This window comes from Fringilla coelebs (genome assembly GCF_963513975.1).
Source record: "Fringilla coelebs genome assembly, chromosome: Z".
NCBI lineage: Eukaryota > Metazoa > Chordata > Aves > Passeriformes > Fringillidae > Fringilla > Fringilla coelebs.
In genome coordinates this window covers 2,678,071-2,697,822 of record NC_140031.1, presented here as the reverse complement: position 1 = coordinate 2,697,822, position 19,752 = coordinate 2,678,071, and the positions used below count along the sequence as shown (strand labels likewise).

Sequence of the window (19,752 nt, the reverse complement as noted above, 5' to 3'; positions counted from 1 at the left end):
TTCACCTGGGGTCTGTCTCCTCCTGCTCTCACTGTGTTTGATGATACAGTGATTTTAGAGCTACCTGCAGATCACCAACCCAGGCACTGTGGCATCTCGTGGCCCACCTCGCAACAGATCTTCCTTCTATATTGCTCCTTCTCAAAATATTGACCATGCAGCAATCAATGGAAAAAGTCCCAGTTTCTCATGCAACAGTTTGCCCTACCACCTTCCACCTTCTTATTGTGTGTATGCTAGGAAATTAAAAAATTTCCAAGATAATCTTTGTTACTTGGTATTGAGCATCATTTGTCCTGTACTGCCCATATTTTGCCAAAGAAAACAGCCATGCTGTTCTCCTGACTTTTGGGAAGCTCAAGACCAAACCACCTGCAGTGACCTTACATTTTAGCTGCAAGTGCTACATTTTCACCTGGCACTATTTATAGTTCAACCAAAACAATTGCATTTTAATTTTGATGCTGTAATATAAAAGAGGATTCATGGAGAGAAATAAGATTGCACATGGGCAGACAGCCAATGCTGTGTCAGAACCAGGGCCCTTAAATTTTGGAAAACCAGACCATCGAGCTCAAATCTGCCTTACAAAGAAACTCAGCATCTGCTGCCCTCGTTTGGATGGCTCAGCTTTGAAAGTCTAACCTCCTGCCATGCCCTTTCTTGCACAAGAGTATCACACATCCACTTTGAGCCACTCAGGCAGTATTTCCCACAGCTCCATTCAAACACTAGGCAGAGACAAAGTTAGGGGGACTGTAAACTTCTGGAGAAAGGTCCCATTTCCACAGGTTTATGACTCGAATACAGAAGTTAGGAAGAAGTCATGACTGTTCTTATGGAAGGACTGGGGGAAAAAAAATTGCTAGAAGAAAAGGAGGAGAAAAAGAGTCATACAGAGGAAAGGCAAAGCAACATGTGTCCATGCGAGAAGCTGCCCATGTTAAATTGGGGCTAATTTTCAACAGTTCCCTGGGAAGGGTTTAAGTAGGAAGAGAAAGCATCAGGGATCCAGGCAGTTCATCTGGCAGTACTTTTTATGACCCCAAAGCTTGCTGAGGTGAGGAACAAAGCAAACTGAAGTCCCTTTCCTTGCAAGGAGCAGGCTCCTAATTAATGCCAGGTCTCAAAAAGCACAGAACCAACTGTTTCTTAGCAAAACCGTCCCTGCAGGATGAAGCTTATGAAGGTCTCATGCTGTGACATTTCCCTCTCAAGCAATTAGCAGGAGATGGGAAAGTAAAAAACAGAAATGCTAAATCAATGTACATTTCACTTATTTGGGTCACTGATATTTTTTGTTGTTGTTGCTGCCAGTTCCAGGAAACTGCCAGGCACATTTTAGAGCTGTAAAAAACCTGACAAATGAGGAGATGAAGGTACTGTGGTTGCACCAGCCCTAACTGGTGATGAGTGCAATAGCTCATGGATTGATTCTGGGACCTGCAGAACTGAGCTGGACTTCATCATCAACACCCTAAACAATTGCAGAGTATTTCCTCAGCAGGTTTCCAGCCAAGGGTAGATCTGTGTGAGTGACTGACATGCTGAGGGCCAGAATTCCAGCCCAGATGGACCTTGAGAAACTTGAGGACTGGGAAAGAAGGAATCCCATGGAATCCAGCAAGGAGAACTGCAAAGTCCTCTGCGTGGGTTGGAATAAACCTTGCAGGTGCTGGGAAGCTGAGGATGCCCCAAAGTTTGCAGCGGTATCTTTCATATTCTGATTGGATCTGAGCTAGCAGGAGGTTTCCAGAGCTCAGAGCAATTCAAAGCAGCAGTTTGAATTCCTGGGTTGTGCCAAGACACTGACAAGGGCTGGGAGGGTGGATGCTAGGAGAAAAAAGAGCTGGGACACAGCGCTGTGAGGAGAAGCCCTGAGGCAGCTGGGGCAGGGGCACAAGGGCCCCATGTGCAGGGACAGGGTCACGATGACAGGGCCAGGTGCTGTGCCACATCATTCCCCAAAAAAACAAAGCCACAAGGTGCTGGGGAGGCTCAGGCTGAGAATGAGGCAAAAACAAGTTTTTTAGGAATATGGTGCAGGTCTGGGCACAGATGCCGGAGGAGGTGGTGGCATCACCGCTGTTCCTGGAATTGTCCAGTGTTTGACTGGGCACTCTTGGCTGGCAACACTCCTTTGAGCAGGAAAATGGGTGAAATAACCTCTAGAGGACCCTTTGAACAGAAATCTCCATGATTATAGGATTCCTTATGATTATGTGAGCAGATGCTTCATTTTTAAACAAACTCTGGGCTTGAGTCACAGCCTTCTGAGGCCAAAGAATGTCTTTCTTTTTACATGAAAAAGACCTACATAAGGCACTGTGAGCTGACACCAACTGTACTAAATTATGTAATTTGTAGGTTGGAACTGAGTTGACAACATCCTAATTAATCTTATAACAGCAGAGATAAGAACCTTCTGTTTCATTAATGCTTGGGAAATGAGAAAGCAGTATTTATTCACTCTCCATCTTTATTGCATTAGCATGCATATGATGCCTGCATAGAGAAAGTAAAAATTAACCAGCCAAAGGACATTTTTGTGCCTCAGAAAGAGCCATCAGGTGGTCTGCCTCTATTGCATCTCTGTCTGTGGGTCCTGCCTTGAAGAAAATCAGATTGTGCTTTACATCTGAGATCAAGACCTTGGTTTTAACCAAGGATTACCCATATGACTTGGGAGGTGTATGTCCTAACAACCTCCTCTTATCCATGTGCAGCCTCTCAGAGTCACCTGAGGTACTGCTGGCAGTGGAAAAAAGGTGATTTGAGCTTTTCAGGAGCAGAGCTGTTCCCTGCTGCAAACTCTGTAGGTTAAGTTTTCACCGGAGCAGAGTGACTTTGTGAAAGACAAATTGTAACTTCAAGGTTTCCTCGAGGAAAATGTGAAACAATGCTGTTGTTAAACACGTGTGTGTAGTGGAGAGGAAATAGCTTACGCTTTCTAGTTTGCTGTAGAATCTTTGTGGGATGAATTTTCCCTAACTTTAGCCATCTAACCTAATTTAATCCTGAAATCTGTGTCTGAATCTGATGAAGAAAAACTCAAGAGGCAGAGACCCTCAGGAGAGTTACCCAGACCACTGATGAAGACTTCTCTCCCAGGTGAATTGACCTGAGACAGTCTAGACTAGGAGGAACTAAAACCAGAGATATAATTTTTCAGAGAGTGGCAAATAGGTGAGATAATTTTGCCTTTTTTTTTTTTTTTCCTTTTGGTGACTCTTATGAGCTGGAAAGTTGAAAGCCACTGCAAAGCCACTTCATACCTAGAAATGAGCACCTTTGATTCCAGCCCTTGTGCAGTATTGCTGCTCCTCAACAATGTCAGTGTGGCAGGAGATGATATAACATGTTTAAACATCACCAAGGATAAAATGTCTTTCTTCCTGAATTGGTCCAACCAGGAGTAATTGTGGAATACATAGAGATCAAAAGGCAGAGGTGGTTCATGACTTGCACCTGCTTTAGATAAGCTGGATGGAGTTCAGCATTGTGTCACTGGGCTGTGTGATCTAATCACAAACAGACTCTCTGAAACCTCTCTGTACTCTGCTCTTTCCTACTGGTTGTCACTGTTCATAATGAAATAAAATGTTTCTTCATTAATACCTGTCATCCTTCATTCAATGGGAAGGGCAGATCTGTCTGCTGCTGCTGTCATTTTCTGTTCTCCCCTCACTTCTGTTTCCATCACCTTTGTGAGTTAGGGCTGGTTTTCAGAAAAAAGGTCACAGAAAGATCTACCATTATATTAGATGGATGGCCAGATACATAAACAAATCTTCTCTCTCTCTCTATTTTTTGTATTTCACTACATGTTTTTCAGACAAGCAACTGGCAGAGAAGATAGATAAGAAGTGGTGAGGTGGCACAAAGATGCTCTGCCAGAGAAATTTTGATATTCTTGGATCAAACCTTAGAAGCTGCATAAATTACTGCTGATAAAACCAGGAGGAAGGAAAAAAAAATAAGAAGCAACAAAGGGATAAAGAAAAGATATTTAGAGGTCAGCAGTTGGTTATGTGCACTGGTGTGACAGAACCTCACTTGAGGAAGGCACCTTTGAAACAGGGTGTCTTCAAGACAATGTCTGGCTTGCTCCATCTTGGCACTATTCACTTTAAATGTGGCAGCAGATTTCATCCAGCAGCCTGACAAAATTTCCCATAGAAAGAGGCAGTGATCCCAGGAAATTACATTGAAACCCCATTTCTTGGCTCTTGAAGATCTTTCTGTATACTCTGTTCCACCTCTTCTATCTGGTGTGCATTTAGGAATGTTTTTTTTCACAGCCTGAGATAAATGGTCTCAAAACACTTTGAAAAGGTGGGTGAATTATTGCTGCCTGCTTTAGGCAAGGCAGACAGTGCTGACTGAAAACCTGATGCACACCAGCTCTGACCCTACATGGGTGGACCTGACCAAAAAAGAAAAATGTAGCTGCTGACCTCTGCAGCTTGGTCTGGTAATAGTTTCTGTTAGGGTGTCTTCAGAGGACTCAAAGAGCAGTCAGACCTGGGCCTTGTGTCTAAATATGTTATTCCCAGAGCTCAGATGAGAATGAGTCTCTTAGACACTGCCACGGTGAGCAGCCAGCCAAAATGGTTGTATTCCAGCTAAATTATGTTTTTTCAGGTGTAATTTCTAATGAAGCAGGTGGAGTTTTTTTTTTAATTGCTAAAAAACAAACTTCACACTAGAAAATTAATAAAATACCCAGCAAGGACCAACCTCCAATGTCACTGGTTTTAACCTGAAGAGTGTATGTGGTGTCCTCCATCATCTGCTCGTCGTTTATGACAGCTGGCATCTCGCACACCAGGCTTCCCGTGGCATTTTTCAGCTTGGACAGCCAATCCCCAAAGGTAAATGTGGCCACTTCTTGGTTAGTAAGGTTCTTCAGGGTGATCTGTGAAGAGCCAAAAATGGGGGCAAAAAACTTATCACTTGGGTGAGGGCAAATGTTAAACTCATAAAGTGCATGATGTGGTAGGACATGGGGGGAGCTTGGCATAGCTCCAAAGCCCACCCTGAACTCTTCTGGGGTAAGTGGAGTTCTCTCCTATGGACAATATTTGCTGTGGTGGTTTTTCCTGAGAAATGGTCTTCACGGTGTTAAAATGCTTTTTCAACCACGTGGCAAAAGCAAAGGGAGAAATTTGGTCCTCTGACCTAAGTTACGGACAAAACCCATCTCTAAGAGGGTCAGACCTGTCCTGTGAGGCAGCATGGAATCCACTCCAAAGAGTGAATTCCAAAGAGTTATTAAAAACTTCACTACCTCTCCTCGAAGCACTCAGCATCTCTCTTCTGCCTGCCTCCTTTGCATGAACAAGCAGAATTCATTGTAGAGAGACGCAAGCCCAAACAAGTTAAAACAAGGCACAAGATAAAATTAGGCCAGCAAAAACTTAATATTTCACACACTTCTCCCTCTGGGAAAAGGTGACAGAACAAACAGTATGCAACAGATATTAGTCACACTATCTAACGTGTCGTGGAAGCAGCTCAGATGCTGTGGTGATAAGAACAGAATGGGAATGAATTCAGAGCAGCTCAACAAGTTATTCCCACAAATGCCTAATAAAATACCCACCTTTATGTCTCTTGTTGTGTGTGGGCTCAGTGGAGCATCAGTCAAGTGGGAGAAAAGCATTACACCTGCCTAGAGCAAAAGCCTAGCAGTAAGTTCTGACTAAACTGGGGGAGCTGAAGGCAAAGCAGGAGACCGTGGTGTAAATTGCCATTTGTGTCACACCTGTGTGCAGCAGAGCGTCAGAAAACACTGCCTCTGCACAGGCCATGGAAACATGAGCCCAGAAGTGTGGCACAGTATCAGGGAGGAGTGAAGCAGGAGTGGTTGACTGGAAATGCCACATTAAAAAGGATGCCTGGAGGTGGATACCTCCAGCCCTGCTCCAAGCGTGGCTGCATGCCGTGCCGTGCGTGTCCAGCTGAGCCGTGAAAATCTTCAAGGCTGTAGATTCCCCAGGCACTCCGAGTCCTCATCCCAGGGCACACCACTCTCACTGGGAAGATTTTATCCTTTGTGTCTGACCAGGGTTTTCCTCAGTGCGACCCATGTCCATTGCCTCGTGACTTTTTGCTGCCCACCTCTGAGAAGAGTGTGGATCAGTGGTTTCTGAAACCTCCTTTCAGGCAGCAGAAGACTGTAGCTAGATTTCCCCTCAGCCTTTTCTTGTCATGGCTTAAAAACTCCATTTTCCTCAGCCTTTCCTAGTGGGCCACGTGCTTCTTGTAGCCCATGACCACCTCAGTGCCCTTCCACTGTGTCTCATATATCAGCCTAAGGAAAAAAACCTCAGTAAAACTTAACTTGAGATAAAATGTGCTCAAATTCTGTCTTCAAACTTCAGGTGTCCCAGTCCACGGCCTTCTGTTGACCCCACCCAAGCCTTGCTGGAGTCTTCAGCAATTCAAAAGAAGAATAGTGCTCCAGGTCATAAAAAAGTTGTTTTAAAGAGGGCAGTAGCTGCACTGAAGATGATCAGTAAGCCATGCTGTTTGTGCATTGAATGGTTCTGTGGGTAGGACACTCATCTGGGGTTTTCAATCTGCCAGATGCTAAAGAGGGATCTGTAACCCAGCACCTTCACCTCCCTGTCCCAGGGGGACAGGACATTTTTGGCTGTAGAAGTCGTCCCACTTTTCTAAAAAGATGCTTATTCATAGCCAGTGACACTATTACTTTGTGGTCAAAAAAACTGTTCTGTGAGTCAAGAGGTATTGAATCAGAGCCTTGCTTTGAACCAAGCAGAAATCAGGTCTCCCCCAGCCCAGCTGGTGGCCTCACTGCTGGGGCACAGAAGTGTCTTCTCTCAAGGATATGTGAACGATGCCTGCGTCCTCTTAGGAGTCCAACCCAGAAAGTTTTCTTTGCAAAATTGAACTGTGAGTTATGTCAGGCCAACTGAAAAGCTATTTTCCCTATTTATGAAAATCTATGGTCTGTTCTCCCCCCACCCCAGGGCATAAACTCCAGGCTGGCAGAGGTTCAGCCAGCAGTACCCCTGCCCTGATTGGGAATGACAGTGACACTGTTATAGCAAAATGTCCTGGGCAAAGCTTGCCCTGAATCGTCAGGGAAGCAGTGGGGATAGAAGCAGATTAGAGCTGTCAGCTGGAGAGCACTCACAGACACAGAGGTCAGGCCTCTCACAAATACCCAGCCCATGCTGAGCACTCCAGATGCTCTCTGAGAAAAAAAGATGTCTGGCTACTAAAGCTGCTGGAGCAAGATGCCAGCTTTTCCATCCTCAGCCCCTTACCCAGGATGTGTGATTGCATCTGTGTGCATCTTCCTGTAAGGACAGAAACACAGACCTGCCCTGGTATCCTGTTCTGGGCTGGTGCTACAGGAGGAGCACACAGGGAAAGAAATTCATTTTATGAGTGTTTTTTGTCCAAGAAATGTCAGCCCAGAAATCCAGCTCTGTCCTGGGCTGATCCCCCAGCAGAGGAGGGGATTCTGTCCCTGTGCCCCTGGGCTCAGCTGAGACCCCACCTGCAGAGCTGCCCCAGCCCTGGCTCCAACAGCACAAGGACCTGGAGCTGCTGGAACCAGTGCAGAGGAGGGCACGGAGATGCTGCCAGGGCTGGAGCCCCTGTGCTCTGGAGCCAGCCTGGCACAGCTGGGGCTGCTCACCTGCACAAGAGAAGGCTCCAGGGACACCTCAGAGCCCCTGCCAGGGCCTCAAGGGGCTCCAGGAGAGCTGCACAGGGACTGGGCACAAGGCACGGAGGGACAGCAGCCAGGAAATGGCTTCCCAGGGCCAGAGGGCAGGGACAGATGGGATATTGGGAATGAGGAATTGCTGGCTGGGAGGGTGGGCAGGCCCTGGCCCAGGGTGCCCAGAGCAGCTGTGGCTGCCCCTGGATCCCTGGCAGTGTCCAAGGCCAGGCTGGACAGGGCTTGGAGCAGCCTGGGATAGTGGAAGGTGTCATGGTCCCTGGCAGGACGGGGAACGAGACAATCTTTAAATGCAGTTTCCAACCCAAACTGTGATTCTGCGGTCACAGCAAAGGACACAGAAGCAGCAGCAGGGGCAGGCTGACCTCTGGGTTCACAATGTGGGTACATTGCCTCTCACTCACCCAGCATGGAGCCCCTAAATGCTGTTCATCCAGCTCAAGCACATCAAGTGGTGGGAGCTGGGAATGGCCAGGGAAGCCCCAGGTCCCACCTGAACTGGGGGCAGGTAAGGAGTTCTTGAGGCATTGCCCCCTCTGTCAGGTCTGCCCCTCTCAGGACTACAGAGGGGCCCTGAGCAGTTTGTTGGAAGGGGTGAAAACTGAATGTAGTCTTTTTCAGTGACTAAAATAGCAGAGAATTAGTCCCATCCTGCAAGGAGATGTTTGTGGGTGCTCCACACACAGAGGATGATGCAGGATTTTGGTTTCAATCATGAGGGTCAAGCAAGTCATCTCAGTGAGCTGAGCTGAGACTGTATTTAATTTTTGCCTGTTCCTCTCAGTAAAACTAGCTCCTGCTTGGCAATGAGACCACTGCTTTGCACTGCACCCAAGCTATTTTTTAGGATACTTAGAACTTGCTGTGGGCATCCAGCGTGCTTTTCAGCTCAAACTTCCTTGCTAATTATGCAAGGACCTTAACTGGGCTGTAGAACACCAATAAGCCACGAAAAGAAAGTGGCAGAAGCGTGTATGAATAACACATTGATAATTTGCTTTGTAGCTGAGCAAATACAGTGGTTGACAGGAACATCAAACCAACAATTTGAAATTAATTGCACAGTGTCTCTGGCAATGGAAAGGTTTGACATGTCCGATTATTTGATTTACCTCTACCCAGCCTTTTTCCAGATGTCACCTAAAACATGCTCCACAGAGTCTCCCACTCTGCTGACACCAAAATACACAGCTCCTGGAATTCACCTTTAAAGGCTCAAACACAGGATTTCATGCTGCTGTTGCATGTCATTATTCTTCACTTAAACCTAGGAACTTCTGACTGTAAAACAAAAAGACTTCTCTCTTTTGCAAAGAATAAAAGTCAGCTTCAGCTATATAATTCTCAATTCTCAATAATAACTCTCAAATTCTCCTAATCTCCTTTTTACAAAGGAGAAAGGACTGAATAAAGACCGAGTCCCACATGCAGGATTATTTGTGACGTTTGAATGCAATGCAATTAGTGCTTCATTAAGGCAGCTTCTTATCTGTCTGGCTTTGACAGCACAAAGTAACATTAAAATTCTGAGGGAAGCAACTCTGCAGAATTCAACAGTCTCATAATTCCTGCTATTTCACTGAGCTTTCATCCTTACTTGTTTCTAGCTTTTCAACTTCAAAGCTAAGACACTGGGCAGCAGGTGAAATCATCACAGGGACTGAGAAAGCAGCTATCCCAGGAAGAGTTTTCCAAAGTATGCATTTAGATAAGTTTCCTAATTAGAGTGAACATTTTTTAATGCTGAGGGTGGGCAGGCCCTGGCCCAGGGTGCCCAGAGCAGCTGTGGCTGCCCCTGGATCCCTGGCAGTGTCCAAGGCCAGGCTGGATGGAGCTTGGAGCAGCCTGGGACAGTGGAAGGTGTCCCTGCCCATGGCAGGGGCTGGAATGAGATGATCTTTAATGTCCCCTCCAGCCCAAACCATTCTATGATTCTATGATTTTGCTCCCTGGTTTTTCAGAAACACAGAGCAGTGTCATGGCAGCTTGGTGTGGAAGAACATTGGGTTCAGCATCAGATCAGTGGAAAAAATCCCCCCTCTGTGTCCCTCCAGCAGTGGTGTGATCAGAAAGCATTGCTCAGCTTTGGAGAACATTCACAATACCTGTTTGGGCATAGTAATGATCAATAATGTTCATTTTGTTGCAAAACATCACTAATCAAATTTTTTTTCCCTGTAGAGGTTTAGGTACTAGCATTTAAAACATATTGCTACTTGTGGTAGCAAGTTTGAATTTTCAGCACCGGGTTCATTACTTCGCTGAGATTCTGAATGGAATTTTAGTGTATTTTATGTAGACAGAAAAAAAAATATGACTACTTGCCTGCTTGTAAATTGAATCTTTTGGCTGTGTACAGAATCATTGATAATTCATGCATTTTAATTGGTATTTATGCATTTCTATATCTGCTGAACTAAAAGCAGTATAAATTATGGCTAGCAACAGTTTACCAAAAGACCAAAGAGAATTAAAAAGATCATTTATTGTTAGTTTAATAGAACAAGAAAACTGAGAATATCGTGTAGATAAATGGAGCAACAAATGGTTAATTACGGGGTTGATGGCTTAATCTAGCTTCTCATTTCACTGTGCTAGTTAGCACTAACTGTGAACCATCTGTCTGAGAGTTTAGCACTACCCCCACAAGTATTTCATTATGCAGTCTTAATATGCACTTTTGACAGAAATGGAAATGGGCTCCGATCAGTTTTCATGTCACACCAGGCTACGTAAGTTTTTAAGGCTGGAATACAAATCAGAGAACAAAAATCCTTCCTCTCCTCTTCCAGAACGCTTCTGTAAGCCACCCTCTGCCTGGGAATGCAAATGCTGTGTTTACCTTTGCAGGGAAGGTGGGAAAGAAAACCAATAAATGCAGTTATCTACGTAACACTGGAGTTAAAAAATCCTCCGTGATGTGTTTATCTAAAAAAAAATAGGAACTAGAGGCATCATTTCCATAAGCTCCGAAAATCATAGAATTATAAAAGATGGTTTGGGTTGGAGACAACCTTAAGGACTGTCCAGTTCAACTCCCTGCCACAGGCAGGACACCTCCCACTGTCCCAGGTTGCTCCAAGCCCTGTCCAGCCTGGCCTTGGGCACTTCCAGGGATCCAGGGACAGCCACAGCTGCTGTGGGCACCCTGGGCCAGGGCCTCAATACCCTCCCAGCCAAGAGTTTCTTTCTAATGTCTTATCTAAATCTCTCCTCTTTTAGTGTGAAACCCCTTGTCCCTCGTTCTGTCACTATCTGTCCATGTGAAAAATTGCTCTTCCTCGTTTTTACAAGCCCTCCTTCAAGTCTGTCTCAAGACCTGTTCTTGTTGCATGGTCTACCTGTGGCTTCTGTAGAGCTGGAAGGTGCCTACAGGTCTGTTGGATAGATCCAAATGAGTCCTCTGTGCCCAATTCCCTGGGAAATCTTTGCTTTTGGTAGGACAGTCCAGCAGGCTGAGGGTTGGGAATGCCTGGACAGAAAAGGACACAGGAGGTGGGGAGGCAGGCCAAAAGATGCAGCCACCCCTTGCCTTGGTGCTGCTGCTGATTCATGACTTCAAGACCTGGAATGTCTCTGGATGGATAAGCTTGATTTGATTTCATTTTATATGAATAAGATTTATAAAACTCAGGGGAAAGCATGTGAGAAATTACAAAGGGAGTTTGACCAGGACATCTGAATCAAATCAGACAACAGATTGAGTTATTCCTTAGGCACAGAGAGAAAAACTCTGCATCTGTGGCATCAGTTCTGAAGATATATGCTGGAGGTCTAATCCTTTGAGGAGCTGCAGAAGCATCATCATAAAATCATGGAATGTTAAGGGTTGGAAGGGACTTTAAAGCTCATCCAGCCCCACCTTCTGCCATGGGCAGGAACCCCTTCCACTGTCCTTGGGTGCTCCAAGCTCTGTTCTACCTGGCCTTGAACAATTCTAGGGATAGGGCAGCCACAATGTCCCTGGGCAACCCGTGCCAACATTTTGCCACCCTCACAGTAAATAATTTATTTCTGGTGTCCAGCTTGAATTCCTTCTCTTTCAGTTCCCTTCCTTCCCCAGCTGCTGGGAAAAATTTAGAAGTGGAAATGTTGAAGGAAAAATGGCACTGCAGCGCAGAAATTCTTCTGAAAATGTAGAGAAGTTCATAACTTCACTGAAAACTGGTGGCTATGTCGGGTCAGTATTTAGAAACACATCACCTATCTGAAAAAGACTGCAGTAAATTAGTCAAAAAAGGATAAAAGGACCCAATTAAAAAATCATTCAGTGCTCCCTCTGACCATGGTTAAGCTATTAGGTCTTAAACTGTTCTCATGAAAAGGTCAAGATACAGAAACCCAGCAGGATGTTGACTCCAGGAAAAGCATGGTGAAGGAAAATGGCAGAGATTTGTTTCTCCATGAATGACACCTGATGGTCTGCAAGCAGCACATTGTTTCCTCTCTGTCTTAGAAATATAACTATAGGGACCCACAACAAGCAAAGTACTTCTGACTGCCCACACTGAGGTGATCCTTACAAGGAGCTGATGGTTTGACAGCAAAGATAAAGAAAGGCAAGCACTGTACTTCTGTGCAAGGTTGGAGATCAGGAGAAAGTACCACCAATTTGCTTGCTCCATTCAAAATGCAAGATAAAAAAGACACCTCATTTGTATGGACAAGAAAAGAAATAAATGTGCATGCTAGAGGAGAAGGAAAGAGGAGAGATGGCATGATCCAGCAAAATGGATGGATTATTTGAAATGTCCCACCCAGCCCAGCATGTCTCCATCTGTCAGACAAACTCCCACCCTCCCAAGGATTCAGATTCCCCCATGGCAGAGATCTGCAGGGTAGATCCAGGGTACAATCCAGGGACCAGAAAATATTGCAGGAGTACTGGTGACAAACCAAGGCTTGTGCAGAGGAGAGTGAGCAGAATCTGTGGTGAAACCACAGAATCATTTGTGTTGGAAAAGATGTCCAATATGATCACGTCCACCCATCAACCCAGCACCACAGTGATCACTGTAAAACCGTAGCCCACAAATGTGTCACACACACAGGCCTTTTAAACACTTCCAGACATGATGATTCTACCACAAAAAAAGCCCTAAAACCCAGCTTTTACCTCTGCTCTCTTCTTTTGTGACTTGATTCCTGCTGGGAAAAACCGGCAGAAAAACCGTGAGGAACCAAACGGAAAGAAAAAGTAGAAAATTAATGCAAACGAGTCCCTTGGTGCCTTTCTCCTCTTTGCCAGGGGCTGAGAGGCCCCAGGACAGTCAGGCTGTGAGAGACCCATGATGCCCAGAGCGTTACCCTTTCCATGAACCAGTGCGGGCGCGTCCCCTTCCCGTCCGTCCGGATCCTCATCTTCCTGAGCGGGGCGATGTCAGCAATCTCCATAATGAAACTGTCCTCCTGGCCCCGCTCAAACCTGCAGGGATTGGAAGACCAAGGAGGTTTTCCTGCTGCTTTACAGCCTCTCTGCATCTCTCTCCCGTGCCACAGCCCCTGGCCGTGCCAACAGCCTCAAATCAAAAGTTTATGAGTGTTCTTTATTGGACTTGAGCTTTCCTGCGCTGCAATCACCAGCTACTCTGCTGTTGGCAAGACACCTCGGTGCAGATTTGACAGGGATTCCTCCTTCCCTGGAAAACACAGCCCACCTGGAGCTGCTCCAGGCAGCCTGTAGCATACATTACTGTTCTGTTTGTATCAGGAACAATAGCGGCTCGCAGTCAGGCTTCTGAACATCGCCTCCCTCCTGGCAGCTGCCCACTTGCCTGTCCTTGGCCAGTTCCAGCTAGAAGGCAAAATAATTTTGCCTCATCTCCTTCCCCTGAGGCTCAGCACAAAACTTTGTGTTTTGTGGAGAGAGGCAGTTGCTGCAGCTCAGCTGAATGTGGCACTGGGATTGAAGCCCGGTGCCCAAGTTTAGTAAGCGCAGGCAAATTGTGTTAGAATGGAGACAAAGCCAACCTGATGGAATTGGGAGATTTGGATTTGCAAACTATCTCTGCTTCTGGTAAGAACCAGGTTGGGTTTGTGTAAGCTTGTGTGAAAGACCTTCCCCAGTGCGTGGCTGCTGTGTGCAGGCACAGGGATGTGCAGGAGCTGCTCATCCATAGCAATCAGCAGGAAGCAGGACAAGGGAAAAAACAGCTAACATGTGCTTCCCAAAGAAGATTACATTGGCTAGGACTGCACCTTCCCTCCCTCCTGGCATCACTGGTGTTGGGAGGAAAGCCTTGCTTCAGTGGAAGTGCTGCCTCAGGCTCAATATTGCTCTGTTCTAAACAAGTGTGTCTTCCTGTTTGCTCCCTCAAATACCTGGGGACCTGCTGGGGTCTTGGAATTGGAAATCTAATCCTTGCTAAGGAGAATGGCAGCCAAATCCAGGAGGTCTACCAAGCACATGGTGACCACTCTGCTGTTGAGGTTTCTCCTTTATGAAAACTTCTCCTTGTGGGGGGATTTCCTGAGTGTGCTGAGAGGTTTGGGAAGAGCCCTGCGAACTGTGGGCACTGCCATAACAGAAACAATCCATAATGATGATATCTCATTCCTGACAATGCACACAGCCTCCCATAGCTGTGCAGTGCCAGAATGCAGAGAAAAAAACCCATTTTCTTTACCAACCTCTGTTCAGATTACCCCCTGCAGGATGAATGTGATTGTACTCACACCATTATCTGAGCATGCATAGCTGCAGATGTTAGTAATAGGGGCTGGCTCGAGCCTCTCAGTTTTCATCCAGGCATTGCTTCCTCTGCACTCCCAGAGGCATTTGGACAGGGCATTTTGGTCCCAGTCCATTTCTAGTTATTAAGGGTTATGTTTGCTCTTTGAAAAACTCCTTTTTCTTCTTATTTGTCTTTCTGTGGTACCGGATACTGAGGCAGCCTGTCTCACTGTGAGAAATAGAATGTACTTTTGTCCCTGGACTGGATTGATTTCCACATCTATTTAACAAAAAGGTGTGACCCTTCCAGTCTGAATTGTCCTGTGATCCTATGATCAGTTTTTATTACAATCACTATTGCCTGCAAAGCTTCATAGAAATCTCTCACTCTAAGGCTTTCCAGGCTGAGCGACTCTAAGCTAAAATGTCTGCTAACAAAATAAAACATTCTTTAGCTTCAGCAAATGCCTTGTTTGAAGTTTCTAACGCTGATACTCATCTGCTTCTTCCAAGAGGGAAGTACTAGAGGGAAGTGATTGCCAAAGTGACACACTGGGTGACCCAGAAGCTCTTTGCTATCCCTAATTTATATGAAGATGAACATAAACCTGAAAAAAAAAAAATTGAGAAGGGAAGAAGTAGCCAGACAAGCTGACTGCTGCTATTCCCTTTTCAGGACACTGAACCATTTATCTGCAGGATTTCATTAAGCTTTCCTACCCATGCCTGCCCTTATAAATATTTCCATTGCCCAGGGGTCTTGGCAATAAGTGTAATGTAGCGAAAATTGCCTTAAATCTGTGGCAGGTTAGACAGACGGCTCTTCGTAATACACTAAGCTGCTGGGAGTGAATTGGCACTGGATGGCCCCAATAAAGATGAAGTGCCTTTTACCATTTGGTAGCAGCAGCTCTCACCCATCCCTGCTCTGCTGGTGCAAGGGCTGAAGAGATTTCCATGTGGAAAGGAGCCAGGAAAGCCTGTGCTGTTAACAGCTGGATGAAGACTGGTGGCAGTGGCGCGGAAGCAGACAGGATGTGAATTTGGGGACATGAATGTCCTCTGCAGAGGGTGCTAATGAGATGACAAGAGCTCTGTACAGCTGGAGGTGTGATACAGAGCACCTCCAGCTAGCAGAGATGTGCCAGCAGAATAGCACAGCATCCTGGGGATATTAACACAATAAGAGTTGTGCCTTACACTTCCTTTTCTTTACACAGCCCCAGTGATTTTTAAACACCTTTCACAGCTCCTCTACTGTCAGATGATAACCCAAGCAACTAATAACACAGAGACTTTTCTATTCTCCTGTATTGCATTTTCATACTCTTATATCAGAGATTGTCCATCCCACCCGTGTAGACAAATGGGATGTGTTTTTAGAGGCCACAAAGTTCACGGGTATGGCTTGCCCCAGATGCAGCAAATGCTTCTGAGGGGCTGGAGATGTCTTGACCCCCTTTAGAGATTTTTGGTTGACACACCCAGATGTGAAATCTGCTTCATTTCTGACTCCAAACCTCAGTGGTCCATTTTCCTGCCTGCTAGGACTGAGTGTTAGGATTAAATGAGTGGAAGACAGGCCAGTTTGGGCTTGCTCAGGGTGTTGTAAGAGGGGTGCTACTGAAGGCCACACTTGCTGGTAAGCCAGGGGCATTGGCCCACATGTTGGATGTTCCTCTGTGATGGGGAGCAGCAAGCCCCAAGAGCTGTGGTTTTCTGCATGACTCAGCTGCGTTTCTCACAGATATTTTAGTCAACCGCACCTCAGCTGCATTTTTTTCACAACAGACAAAGCTCGTGCTTGTTACTAACTAGACACATGAAGCTCTCAATCTTAGCTATGTTTGTCCAGACACCCACTCTGCTACAACAGCTTCAAGTGAAACATTCCCTGAGCAAACACCTTTGTGCAAGGTGCGCCTTATCTGCTCAGTTAGCCAGCATTCCCTCAGCAAGCTGAGCTCAAACTGTGTGCCCAAAAGCTCCCACCCTGCTGATGCTCTGTAGATGCCTTGCTGAATAAGATCAGAGCTAGTCAATTAATTAAATCTGAGCATGATGCCACTAAAAGATGGTTCATTCTTGAGCATGCCAAAGCTTTCTGTACTAGGGAAGGTGCTAGGAAGGAACACAAAAGCATTGGGAAGTGGATGAGTGGTGGAGTGTGTGGGGTTTTTGGCTTATGGAAGTGCTGGCATCAGGCTAGGGTTACAGTGTTTGTTAGCTGTTTCTGCTGAAGAAAACATGGGGTTTGTCATTTTCAGTAAAATCAGGGCATTCAGTGAGGCATTCTGTGCCACCACCCATCCATTCCCAGTGCTCTCCTGGGCAATGTTCACAGTTCTTCTTGGGGAAAATGCAGGACTTCATACTTCTGTTTAAGATGCTTATCTCTAAAGCCACAGAGGAACAGGTTAAACAAAACTTGGACAAATAACAAAGGGTGTTTTCCCTGGCTATACAGTGCTCTCTTTTCCTCTGCTTTGCTAAAAATCTGACAGAAACACTTACAAGAGGCCCAGGTCTGAATCTATAATATCAATGGGAGTAAATGTTTGTGTTTCAGTGGGAGCATGATCAAAGCTCTGAGTGCTTCTTGACTTGGCACTAAAATCTGCCATCACTCCACTTCTAACCAACAAAAATGACAGCTACTGTACCTGTCCCCATTTTTATCCAGCAGCATCTCCTCAGAGTTCCCATTGGATCCGAAGACAGTCATGAAAATACTGGCATCGGTGCCGCCGCCTTCAATGTCTCCGGTCACAACCGTGACTTCATAGAGGATCTGGTGAGGGTTGGAAGCAATCAGAAGGCCTCAATTTAAAAGCTGTCCTTAACCCAGGCTAAACAGGGCTGATGCCTCAGGTCTGAGCTTTTCTATTTTTCAGATCCTGTGCTGCTTTAGTGTTTGTGTCTGAGCTTCATACAAGGGGACGGTGAGCTCTCTGCACAGAGCCCGGAGACAAAACAATTCCTGCTCTAGTTGGGGACCAAGGACAAATGATCCAAATCTCAGGCCCAAGAGCACAAACAATGGTGGATGAAAAGAGAAAAACAAGAAGGATGGCACTTCATAACCTAAAGCTTTAATTGGACAATTAACTCCAGTGTGCAAATGGACCAGAACTTAAAAACGCGAGAGACCCCAGGACCGCTCGTGTACTTTGTGACCATTTTGGTTCATCTTGAGTGTAGCCCTGGCCAGGTTCTTGTAGTCCCCAAGGTGTATCCATTGAGGCCTCCTCATAAATCCCTACTTTATTCTTTAGCTCTGTCTAGTCTCAGTTCTAGGTCAGCCTTCACAAGGCATCAGGCTTTCCTAGAGATTACTTCCTTGACAGAAAAGGTTCCCACATAGATTCTTGGTTCTTCTCCTACCATTGTTTTCAAAGGCAATGTTAGGCATCAAAACTTACTACAGGACTTTCCATCTATGACCTTTTCTACAGATTTTCTCAGCCTCTAAAGAGACACATTTATTGTGACAACATCTGAATTACAGAATCACTGGATGGATTGGGTTGAAAGGGACATTTAAAGCTCGTCCCGTTCTACCCTCTGCCATGGGCAGGGACACCTGGGACACCTGGCACTATCCCAGGTTGATCCAAGCCCTGCCCAGCCTGGCCTGGGACAATTTCAGGGATCCAGGGGCAGACACAGCTTCTCCGGGCACTCTGTGCCAGGGCCTCATTGCCCTCAGTGTAAAAAGTTCCTTTTATCTCATCCAAGTCAACTTTCCCTCAATTTAAACCCATTATCCCTTGTCCTGTTGCAACACCAGTGATGAAGATCTCTTAAGCTGCTTCTTCATGGGAGACACAACCATCACATCAATAGCTGGGGCTCCAACCCTCTGCTACCTCTGCCCGGTCCCCTCCAGCACTCCAGCTCTGTTCTGCACCAAACTCTTGCTAATTTTAAAAAAGTGTCTCCCAGAAAAACAATTGTTTCTTGGTTTTGGCTGCAAAATGTTTCCCCCAAAAGGTCGGTGTTTGTCTGGGCTACGTTTATTCCAATATCTCTAATAGTTTGGAGGTTTATTCATCACAACACTTCTTGTGGTACAAAAGTTCAGCTGTCCAGCTCTCCAAGGGGACCCTCACTACTGCATCAGCTGCAGAGTCCTTCCAGATCTTGTGCACACTGAAGGCATGCCAGTTTGTGAAAAGATGTTTTTTATAATTTTTACCTTACTAGCCTAATTTTGTTATTTTCTCCTGACATGGGAACAATAAGACTCTGAATAAATATGTCAAAAATGTGCAAATCCCAGTGGCCATCAGGGGTTTTAAGAATTCTAGGCCACTTAGATGCTTTCAAGATCATAGCTATGGTACTGAGGCTTCTTTAAGATGTATCTTGATATTCTTCCTTCTTTAAGGAAGAATATCAAGAAAGAGCTCACAGAAACATATTTTAAATAGTGCACTGCTAGCCTAGTTTTATGGGTTTGAATTTTGGCTGCCACATAAATAAACAGTGCAAAGGAATAACATGATATAAAAAATTATTTTTCACATTTGTTTGAACCTGAGTAACTTGCTGATCACATATTCATCCACATGTATTTTAAATCTTAGCAATGCATCCTGGTTTTTTATAGGAAGAAGAAAAACTCTTTTACCACTGCACTGAAGGCTTCTAATGGCTGTGGTGGACATTGAGTAATTTCTGCAAATGGCAAAGCAAATACTCAATTTAAAGCAGAAAGAGGGAATAGCAAGCCAAGAAGAAAATTAAGTTGAAATGGGTATGTATGGCTGTACAAAAGCCAAGCAGGAGAAAAAAAAATAAGAAAGTATTAATCTTTCCAATGATGCTAAACATATCAGTTGTCTTTGAACTCTAAAATGCCTGTAAGACTCAGTTTCTAGCTACAGCTATTAACAAGAGAACAGTCCCAAATTCCCTCAACTAGGAGACTGATCAGAAAGTCAAATGCTCACTTCTGTTTTCGTGTCCCGAGCATCTCCCCAGATTTCCTTCAAGTCTCCCATCAAGTTTCTGGCCCAACATCAGAGGGAAAAAATTGTTGCTAGATGTGTCTATTTTTGGTGTGTTTATGAAAATAAATATTCAGGATTGTGCTGTTAAAGGAAGACTGAACATAAGTCTTCATTAAGATCCACTTTAATTTATGGGCAAGCCATCAGCTCACCAATAGGGTCTTGGAAACCTCATCTAGGAGGGTAAGCGACAGATGGGGCATTTTTATGAGATTGGTTTTAACCTTGGTATTAAGTCTGAGGAAGGTTTGTGTACCCTCCTAGGTCAATTCCACCACTGAAATCTGCATTGATTTGGTGAATCCTTCACAAATGCTAAAAAAGTTATCAATTTTTTTGCATGT

At 45.3% G+C, this 19,752-nt stretch overlaps 1 protein-coding gene across 1 annotated transcript in view; it reads right to left on the bottom strand.

Moving 5' to 3' along the window:
- LOXHD1 (lipoxygenase homology PLAT domains 1) overlaps positions 1 to 19,752 on the bottom strand; it is a gene marked incomplete at both ends in the record, with an annotated part of 147,378 nt that overhangs the window by 18,575 nt on the left and 109,051 nt on the right. Inside the window, 3 exons of the mRNA XM_084225643.1 lie at positions 4,741 to 4,918; positions 13,028 to 13,145; positions 17,057 to 17,184. Of these exons, the coding sequence (XP_084081769.1) occupies positions 4,741 to 4,918; positions 13,028 to 13,145; positions 17,057 to 17,184 (424 nt within the window). The remainder of the gene's footprint in view (positions 1 to 4,740; positions 4,919 to 13,027; positions 13,146 to 17,056; positions 17,185 to 19,752) is intronic.